Consider the following 11081-nt stretch of genomic DNA (forward strand, 5'->3'; position numbering starts at 1 on the left):
TTTTTTAAGGGGGGGGGTGTGGCAGCCCTCAATATGTGCTGTGGGTTCACTGTACTGATTGGTTGTTTCAGTCTGCAGGTCCTGGCTGGGCAGAGGCTGGGGCTGCTTGATTAGCTGATCTGGAGCACCTGGATGCTCCCTATTTGAGCTGGCTGCTCACTCTCATTCTCTCTCTCCTCCTCTCTCCACCTTGTTGGTTTGCTTTGAGCTCAGGCTCTTTGGATCTTACTTTCATACATCTCAAACATCTACACTACACTACACTTCTCACTCATCCACACACTGCATTCACTACTGACGTTACTGACTGACACATCTAATCTTATCTTTTGATTAATTCATTTAGTTTATAATAAATACTTTTGGTTATGACTTTAAAACATGTGTGGTCTCCCCTCATTTGTACAGTCCACTGAGCCTGGGCTGTTACAAAAGCTACGCAGTCCAAGACACTACCGAAGTTCAATGTCACTTTAAACCCTATAGCCCAACCCGTACCTGTGATGTTCAGGCGCAGACGGAACACTGGAATCCAGCAACTGGCTGACTGTAGCTATTGCTGCCACCCTAATTCTCTGTAACACAAACATTAGCATAGGAGGATAGAGAACAGCATAGAAAGCATTGTACTCCCACAATAAAAATACAGTTGAGTTAATTTACAAACCAATATCAGTAAAAAAAAAACTGTTGCTTGATCTCTGAAATTGAGAATTGAGGCTGTGAAAGTGTTATCCTTAGTGGCCGAACACACCAGACGCCAAAGCCGAACTGAAGCTTGAAGCAGACTCAAGCTGATCCGACACCAAAGAGGTCACACCAGTCTCTTTTCCTCAGCGGCCGGCTCGGAGCTGCTGCTCTGGCCCCTCCCACCCCTCACAGGCCCCCCCCACCCCTCACAAGTTGCATTGACTGCCTGCCTGGCAGCTCGGGATCAGCGCGCAGCACGCTTGGAAAATAGAACAGAAGCTGAAACTATTGGATCAGCGTGGCCTTGGCGTGGCGTCAGCGTGGTGTGCGGCCGGTGTGAACGGACTCGCCTGTTAACAAGACGCTGAATTGAAACTGCGTGGCTTTTGCATATGGTGTGAACGTGCACTTAGGGAGCCTGGTCTCGCAACACGATAGACCCTTTGGGGGCCATTTTGTGTCGACAAATTAGCAGATGTTATTGTGGCATGTTTGGTCATGTTTTGGCTTGCATTGGCTGCGGAGAAATGGTGGATACTAACGTTAGCATGAGCCAGGAGCTAACTGCCAGCTACAGGGCCTATTACAGTCAGGGTCTGCTCGCTATGACGACCACCCGCAGTGCCGACAGCCCGCAATGCTGACAGCCCGGTGGGGTTAGGGTCAAGGGTTAGGGGTTAGGGTTAGGGGTTAGGGCTGGAGCCCACCATGCTGGAGCCGTGCAGGAGCTCTAGCTGGTCCACCGACACGCTGCACGCCGCCTCGCTCAGCTGGTTCTGCTTGTGGGCTGTCGGCACATAGACGCACCATCCTACAGTCTATGCCTGGGGCTGATGTGAGCTAAGTTGATGCACTGCAGTCAAAACAATGTTCCATAAGCATAACGGAAGTAACGTTAGGCATATTTTACGACTATTACCTTATCCACACAAGACGGCAACGTTAGCGAACCTTCTGGGTGTTGAATTGATTATCTATATTACATATTAGTTAGCAAGCTAACGTTACCTAATATAGCAACACCAGCACATTAGCGTTAGCTTGTGTTAGCTGCTCACAGCTGCCTGCTTCCCCTGGGGTTTAAGTCTCTAGCACTAGTGGTCTGCCATCCAAGGACTAAGCAACCTAGAGATGTGATGCAGGAGCTATGGTGCTGAGCCTGGCATGTGGTTTTGAGGACATGACTCAATCCCAAATATATATGTTTTTGGCATTTGCGGTGCCCCTACTAATATTCAATCTAAGTTTTGCACACATGATCACTGATATCTGAACATGTTCAGCGAGTTTTGTGATGATTGGACAATCTTTTCCAAGGAAAACATAATTGGCTGCTCAGAAAATTGCTAGAAGTCACCAGATATGGTATCACATTATAAGTTGGAATAGCGCCACCATCTGGTCGGCATGGGGTTATTGCCTTTCCTGAGTAGTGGGGGAAAACCACCTGCCAAATGTGGTTGCTCTGGGGCTCACATTTTCTGAGGTGCAGATACTTTTAGCCCAGAAAAATAATCTCCATGGTAGTCTGGGAACCTGACGAATCTGCAAGATCATTTTCTATTTGCTCTGCAGATGCACTTGCATTTGCGAATTGGTCTGGCGATGTCCACGGTGCTTGGACCCCTAAATAGTGACGGTAAACAAACCGGTTGAAAAACAAGAGGTTAGCCCCTCTTGAACCACTAATAATGTGCAGGTGGAAGAGGTGTTTCATACCTCGGTGACTTTAGGAGACAGCAGGAGTGTGTTGGCGATCTCAACTGCAGTGATGACGTCTTCAGCAATCAGTCTATCAGGTCTGGAGGTCAGGATTTGAGTGCTGGCCGCTAACTTCTCTAAATCGGCTTGGCTGGTAAGCTGAGAGATGAAGGATATTTGTTTTATTTAGAGATGTGCAAAAATTACCCTTCTTAACAAGTGATTTATTCTCATATTAACACATGAAAAAGAAATGTGCCAATGGAGTGCGATCACTTGAAGTACAGTTTTGTCTGTTTTGGGATTTGATCACTTGTTTTTGCCAGTAGATGGCCAGGAACAGTACAGGTTAAGCAAGAGGGTATTTGAGGGTTTAAGGGAGGAGAGCATCATGTGTTCTCACATCTTCTTGTATGTCACTGAGCGTCAGGTCACACTGGAGAAGGTGTAGCTCCTCAAAACTCTGGAATCCTCTCTGGTTTGTACATCTTGCTGAGGCCCGCGGGGTGCCAGCTAGACAGGGAAGGTGACATGTTGGACACAAAGAAATACCCTTTAATCATCAATATGGGAGAGAGAACCTCATATTCTATTCATAATTTCAGAAGAACTGAAAAGTAAAACTATGGATGGGTGGATAGATTGACACATTGGGTCAGTGAATGGATAGCTAGATTATAGGTAGATGAATAGGTGAATGAATGGATGAGTGGATGGATGGATGGATGGATAGATAGATGGGTGAATAGATGGTAGATCTACTGTATAGATGGATGGTAGGTATCTACAGTGTCATGGTTGAGATCAACTTACCACTATTTGTTCCTTTAGGACAAACTTCCTCAGCATATCCAAACGAGCCGATAAGGGTGCGTGGGAAGTTGAATATGCCGATTCTTTTCGCGTGGCAGAAATTTTCTAAGAGGAAAAGGCATGATTAATTAAACAAGTAAAGGTATACTATGCAACTTTTTTAGGGTCCTTCAAATGTAAACAAACTTTTTAATATTTTGTATATCTTAAAGTCATATTCTTGAAGAGGAGGACAATCTTATTACATAACAATTAATGTTATTAATTGTTATTATTGCAATGCACGCACACTCACACACAAGGTTCATTAGGGTTCTATAAACGAACCGTAGGTTCTATATCCTCTACCAAACCATCAAAATGAGTCTGATGTCACGCTGGCGTGTTTGTATAGAAACATGATTTTATGAGAAAATTAGATTTGTGCTGTTTTGGGCTTTCATCAGATTTGAATTAAATAAAGCCTTTGTTATGTGGTGAATTTTATGGAACGATTCCTAATACAGGAGGTTCAAAGGTTCTAGCTAACCATCTATTAAGCCAGGAACACTTTCAACCAGCTTTATATCATTACAACATCAGCAGTAGCCTACATCAGAAAACTGTAAACAGTTTGGCAATCATTCATTAGTTTGACAGTTATTGAGAGTGGATTTGAGTTAGGTTGTGGACCAGTGATGACATTATTTGTGCATGAATGTCATCACTGGTCCACAACTTAACTCAAATCAACTCTCAACAAAAACTGTCAAATAAAATTAATTAATTACTGCTGATGTTGTAATGATACAAAGCTGGTTGAAAATCGGCGGAGTGTTCCTTTAAGGGTTCTTACTAGAACTCTTTATCTTCATAATGGTTCTACATTGAATTAAATATCAGAACATTAAAAAGTACAGGACGGACAAACCCTGTTTTGGTCAGAATGAACCAATGCAATTATGGATAATACCCCCCCTAACCCCCCCCCACCCCCCCACACCCCCACACACACACACACACACACACACAGGCACACACACACACACACACACACACACACACACACACACACACACACACACACACACACACAGGCACACACACACACACACACACACACACACACACACACACACACACACACACACACACACACACACACACACATCCCTACCTGCTGAGCACGTCTCTCCAGTCCATTCATCAGGACAGATACAGACACCAGCCAGCAGCTGTCCTCCATGAACACAAACCAGGGGGCTGGGAGTGGGAGTGGCTTTGGGAGTGGGAGTGGCTTTGGTGCTAGCTGCTGGGAAAGTGGGATTTTTGTCAGTAAGGAACACTGTAAATTGTTGTGGAAGTCCAGGTTAATGACAGGGAACACAATAATATAACACATTACCAATAGGATTTCAGTAATATATCAGTTACTATGTCACGTAATGCGAGTTAGAAGTTGAAACGCGGCGCGCCGGCAGAACGTCAAATCAAACCAGGAAGAAAACAGATGTCATTTGAATGCAGATGAACTGGTTAGATTGAACAGCGTGAAGCTAATCAACAATAATGGTAGATAGTAGGCTACTAAGATGCAGTGTTGGGCAAGTTACTTTCAAAATGTAATATACTACATATTACTAGTTACTTTCATTTTAAAGTAATAAGTTACTTTACAATATTACTGTCTGTGTAGAGTAACATTTTTACTTATTACACTATTTTTGTATTACTTTGACTAAAACAACAGCAGCAGCAGAATGACATCGCTGCCCCGCAACCGTCCCGAAAAATAATGTCAACCGCCTTGAAGTCAGTGTAAACAATCCAAAATTCTAAATGTTATTCTTTTCCTTTGTTGTTGTCATCTGTAGTGGTTATTTGCATAAAAAACAGACAGTTTGATTAGGAAATAATTGTATCTTTATTTAACTCATTCACTGCCAACAACGTATGAACACGTTTTCAGAATCCAGCTGTTCCCTGCCAACAACGTGTTTACACGTTTTTGGCATCGATTTTTTTTTTTTGACGGTGGGTTGTGCATCTAAGCCTTTTACATCTCTTATATAATTATTGGAGCCACCGAACGTTTACAACCCATTCCACCGACCCACTAAGTGGCAACAGTGCTCTCCTGGCTAGAGAAAGGAAAGCATTTTTTTAACTTGTCAAGCCATTCTCAGCCCAGCCATTCTCCTTTTCGCGCTGATTGCTGGCGATGCGGGATTGCAAATTTACATAATAGATTCAGCCGATCTACTATGATCGGGTGATAGATTACAGGTGGAGGAACACACTTTGAAACACGCAGCATAAATATGACCAGAATCGCAAAAGCTTCTCTCAACCAAAACTCCAAACGAGCGAGTCCATCCCGACTTCCTCAAACAGCGGCCCAGACATGCAGGCACAGGAGAGCAGCAAAGCACTGACTGGTGACAAGCTTGTCCGCCCACGGAGGGCGGAGTTGAAGCAACTCGAGAGGGAGGGAGAGAGAGAGAGAGAGAGAGAGAGAGAGAGAGAGAGGGAGGGAGAGCGAGAGGGAGGGAGAGAGAGAGAGAGAGCGAGAGGGGGAGGGAGAGAGAGAGAGAGAGAGCCAAAAATGAATGGTTAAAGTGACAGTTCCATCCAATTTCACAAAAAGCCGTTTATCTCTGAATATTCTTTTTCACGCTAAAACCATGCTGTATTCAACTGCTAATGCTTACATAACTACTAACTCTACAAACTAACTCTTTTAGACAGAGAAAGTACACATTCTATTAGTAGTTTTGAGATATTGTATGTTCACAAACTCCAAGCTGAAACGAATCCTCGGCTCTTATAAAATGAGCCATAATCCTCAAAAAACGGCTTGGCAGAAGCTACCTACAGCAAAAAAAAACGTCTGGCAGTCAATGTGTTAAATATGTGCTTTGATTTTTTTTTTTATTACTCAATTTGTAACTTGAGTTACTTGACAAAGTAACTGGTATAATATTACTGAAATCCTATAAGTAATAAGTTACTGCTAAAAGTAATATATTACATTACACTCATTTTGTAATGAGTTACCCCCAACACTGCTAAGATGTAAGACAAGACTGTCAATGATGGACTGGGAGGTTTATTTGCATATGGGGAAGGGCCAATCTAATGTATGTATAATACCTCATTTAAATACCATACAACTTCTATTAAAAGCAGAGTCCCATAGAGGCAGGTCCTTTTTACTGGCAGGGTGTGGCTACACGTTCTGACAAATAGGGTTAGGGTTAGGGTTAGCGTGCGGCGCAGAGTTCTTGATGTGTTTCGTCTCACCCAGCACAATTGTCCGGCAGGGAGGGGGCAGGCGGAGTAGGAACAAGTTTGACTACCAGTGTTGCCAGATGCAGGCGCACGCGCGTGTGTTAGGTAGGTGAATGGACGACCTTACCTCTCACAACAGTCAGCTGTAAGGTGGAGTTATGGCGCCCTCTGCTGTTTTGGGCCTCACAGTAATATCCTCCACTGTGTTCAGGTGTGATGTCAGTGATGGTGAAGGTCTGTCCTGATGCTTTTGGAGAGGCGTCATTCTTCTTGTACCAGGTGTAGGTAGCTGCTGGGTTGGCATCACTGCTGCAGCTCAGAGTCACTGAACTGCCCTCCACTGCGTCACCAGAGGGACTCACCAACACGGAGGTGTTCCTGGGACCATCTGGAGGACATGGATTAACATGGATTAACATGGATTAATGAAATAAGATGTGTTGTAACAATGACACATACTGTAATTAAACAATTAGTAGTAAAGATGTGAGAGGCAGCATCTGAACATTTGGAAGTCAGCTTGTGACTGGAAGTCTGATGGTTTGAATCCCCAGAACAGCTGGGAAGATCTTGAAGAGTGAATATGTAACGCTCTCCTGTCCCTCAACATCTACTGTCACTGTGCCCTTGAGCAAGGCACTTCATCTCCAAGTGCTGCAGTGGAGCTGCTCAGTGAACTACAGACACACACTGTGGTTGTACTGGGAAGCTCCCAGTTGTGAAAGTGAAGCAGGAAAAATATATATACTCAGCTAAACCTTTCCCTGGTTAATAATGGTTAAAATAATTTGACAGATTAAAGATGTTTGTTTGTTTGTTTGCTTGTTTGTTTGTTTGTTGTCTGTTGTCTGTTTAGATTAAGCATGTGTTTTATCATGTATTTTATCTGGCTCCACCAAGTGGTGTTATGCCAGTGACACACTGTGGAGTAAACTCACACACTGAAGCAGAGGGGAAAGCCTCAAGTCCTTTTACAGCACAGGAATAGCTGTCTTCAGGACCAAAGTTGCCTGGATAAGAAGAAGATGTTTCTCCCATAACTTTCTGTCCATTCTTGTACCAGAGGTAGGAAGTATGAGCAGCTAGATGACAGCTGCTGTGACACTTCAGCTCTGCCTGGGTAGAGAACTGGGATCTGGTCACCTGCACCTGGAGATCTGGATATGTGAACATGGAACAGAATGTCATTAGACACTAAACCTTCAATTACACACACACACACACACACACACACACACACACACACACACACACACACACACACACACACACACACACACACACACACACAAGAGTCAAAATACCATTATGTTATACTGTAGTGTGTATAGACTCTACACAGTATCTATCTAGTGTAGACTAAAGCTTAATTTATACTTATTAGAAAGTGTCGCTCAGCACATGGTGTCGTTCATGGTGTTGCTTTTATACTTCAGTGAACGTTCGCTTCTATTCAACGGTCACGTGACACTCGAATGCTATTAAATGCTGACAGCCAAGAGAAGAGAGGTAATGCACTGTAAAACCACCACGGAGGCAAGATGTAACGTACTTGACTGCTGCCGCATATAAACGACACACAACTCACCTCCTCTCTCTCTCTGGGAAATGCACAATGTTCTTTGTGATTTTCACGAAGTCATACATCAAGGACAGGCTGATAAAAATAGCGGAGACACGTTCATTCATTTCAATCGAGTGAAAACCAAAACAAGGAAGTCAAGCGCGTGCCGTCTATATAGCCAATCACACTTGCGCGATACTATGACGTAGTCAGCGACACTAGACATTTCCAACATCATCTAATTGCAGCGCCGCAGAGCCAGCTGGCTACGCCTCTTGACACGGTCTGGCTACGCCTCTTGACACGGTCTGGCTACGCCTCTTGACACGGTCTGGTATACACATCACCCTTCAAAATAAAATACTCGTTATTTTTCTCTTGATTTAAAGAATTTCAAGAACAATTATGCTTTCTATCTTCCACACTGAGCGTAGTTAGGCTCGTTTTCAACTCACCCAACACATTTTGTTTTTCATACTGTATATTTTATGGATTTGGAAAATGTTTCTAAATCATTTTTAAAGGTTGTAGACAGAGTAGAGTTTTGCTATACAGTATTTACATTTCTGTATAAAATATTTGGTCAAAATAATTACATTGTTCATTAAAAATTTTAAAAATTTACCTTCAATGAATATTCAAAATTTGACAGTTTCAAGTATAAATGGTGGTAGTGCATCAATGCTATATTTAATCCATAAATAAAAATAAATAATATAAAAATAAATAAATAAATACATACATAAATACAAAATAAATGAATAAATCAAAATAAATAAATAATAGGCTACAAAAAATAAAAAATAAAAATACATAGCTAAAAAAAAATCAATAAGGTCTCTGCCTTTATACACTGTTCTCAAACTTTTTCATGTCAAGGTCCCCTAAACTAAAACAAATTAGACCACATGGACCCTCATTCGATCATATTTGATCAGGGTCCCCCATCTGATATTAGATGTTTTATTAGGAGATAGTGTGTGGCACCCATGGCCAACATTCTGTCATTGTCAACACAAAAACAGCCCTATATTGCAGCAGACAGACAGACAGACGGGGATCACAGACAAAGCTGTCTGTAGCAGGGCTGAGCAAGTGGACCTGGCTGAAATATCAGTTCTGGAATGAAGGTGAGTAACGTTATTTCGGTATGTTTTATGTTTGTCATTTTTATGTTGTCCTCTCCATGTGGCCATGCTTGCAAACTTATATCAGCTATAACAGATGTGTATGTACATTAATGTGCTTTCAACAGGTAGACAGACAGTCAATATCCTACTTTCCGACTTTCTGTCTGTCTGCTCGACTGTCTCACTGTCTGCCTGTCTACCTGACTGACTGTTGTCAGACTGACTGCCTGTCTACCTGTCTGTCTGTCTGCCTGACTGTCTCACTGTCTGCCTGTCTACCTGACTGTCAGTGTCTGAACTGACTGTGTGTTTCACTGTCTGTCTACCTGACTGACTGATGTCTGTCTGTCACTGACTGACTGACTGTCTGTCAGACTGTCTACCTGACTGACTGACTGACCGACCGTCTGTCTGTCTAATTGTCTGCCTGACTGTCTCACTGTCTGCCTGTCTATCAGACTGACTGCCTGTCTACCTGACTGTCTGTCTACCTGACTGACCGTCTGTCTGTCTCACTGTCTGCCTGACTCTCTCACTGTCTGCCTGTCTACCTGACTGACTGTCTCACTGTCTGCCTGACTGTCTGCCTGTCCCACTGTCTGTCAGTGTCTGAACTGACTGTGTGTTTCACTGTCTGCCTGTCTACCTGACTGACTGATGTCTGTCTGTCTGCCACTGACTGACTGACTGACTGACTGTCACACTGGATGTTATGTAATTTAGTGTATAGCTTTGTTGCTTTGAATTTGACATTAGGCCAGGCATGACAATCAAGGCCTCTTTTAGGGCTGTGATGTCTGACCCCTTTTGTTTTTGCCCATCCTTAGTCGCCAGCTTTCTGCACCGCCCAGCCACCGTCATGGTCTAAGTCACCAGTGTCCGGGCCGGCCTCCTGAAAGGTTCCGCCTGTGTCGTTGGTGTCCGGGCCATTGTCCAGGGTTGCTCCACCCTTCGGCCCTGCCTCCCGGACGCCCTCTACACCTGTTGTACGCCCTCTACACCAACGACACAGGCGGAACCTTTCAGGAGGCCGGCCCGGACACTGGTGACTTAGACCATGACGGTGGCTGGGCGGTGCAGAAAGCTGGCGACTAAGGATGGGCAAAAACAAAAGGGGTCAGACATCACAGCCCTAAAAGAGGCCTTGATTGTCATGCCTGGCCTAATGTCAAATTCAAAGCAACAAAGCTATACACTAAATTACATAACATCCAGTGTGACAGTCAGTCAGTCAGTCAGTCAGTGGCAGACAGACAGACATCAGTCAGTCAGGTAGACAGGCAGACAGTGAAACACACAGTCAGTTCAGACACTGACAGACAGTGGGACAGGCAGACAGTCAGGCAGACAGTGAGACAGTCAGTCAGGTAGACAGGCAGACAGTGAGAGAGTCAGGCAGACAGTGAGACAGACAGACGGTCAGTCAGGTAGACAGACAGTCAGGTAGACAGGCAGTCAGTCTGATAGACAGGCAGACAGTGAGACAGTCAGGCAGACAATTAGACAGACAGACGGTTGGTCAGTCAGTCAGTCAGGTAGACAGTCTGACAGACAGACAGTCAGTCAGTCAGTGACAGACAGACATCAGTCAGTCAGGTAGACAGACAGTGAAACACACAGTCAGTTCAGACACTGACAGTCAGGTAGACAGGCAGACAGTGAGACAGTCAGGCAGACAGACAGACAGGTAGACAGGCAGTCAGTCTGACAACAGTCAGTCAGGTAGACAGGCAGACAGTGAGACAGTCGAGCAGACAGACAGAAAGTCGGAAAGTAGGATATTGACTGTCTGTCTACCTGTTGAAAGCACATTAATGTACATACACATCTGTTATAGCTGATATAAGTTTGCAAGCATGGCCACATGGAGAGGACAACATAAAAATGACAAACATAAAACATACCGAAATAAC

The 11081-nt window shown here is 43.9% G+C and overlaps 1 protein-coding gene and 1 long non-coding RNA gene across 2 annotated transcripts in view; both read right to left on the reverse strand.

Annotated features, from left to right (window-relative positions):
- Nucleotides 1-2625, reverse strand: part of LOC310776315 (adhesion G-protein coupled receptor G7-like) — a gene marked incomplete at its 5' end in the record, with an annotated part of 29060 nt that extends 26435 nt beyond the window's left edge. The window contains 3 exons of the mRNA XM_083636517.1: nucleotides 499-575; nucleotides 2410-2550; nucleotides 2599-2625. Coding sequence (XP_083492643.1) covers nucleotides 499-575; nucleotides 2410-2550; nucleotides 2599-2625 — 245 coding nt within the window. The remainder of the gene's footprint in view (nucleotides 1-498; nucleotides 576-2409; nucleotides 2551-2598) is intronic.
- A 183-nt stretch (nucleotides 2626-2808) lies between these two features.
- On the reverse strand, nucleotides 2809-4468 carry LOC310776852. The gene is made up of 3 exons (XR_014552710.1): nucleotides 4361-4468; nucleotides 3205-3309; nucleotides 2809-2904 (listed from the first exon to the last, which is right to left on the reverse strand). It is a non-coding gene; the product is annotated as an uncharacterized lncRNA (long non-coding RNA).
- Between the last annotated feature and the right edge of the window lie 6613 nt (nucleotides 4469-11081).

Source organism: Poromitra crassiceps (genome assembly GCF_964638095.1).
Source record: "Poromitra crassiceps genome assembly, chromosome: 5".
Classification (NCBI taxonomy): domain Eukaryota; kingdom Metazoa; phylum Chordata; class Actinopteri; order Beryciformes; family Melamphaidae; genus Poromitra; species Poromitra crassiceps.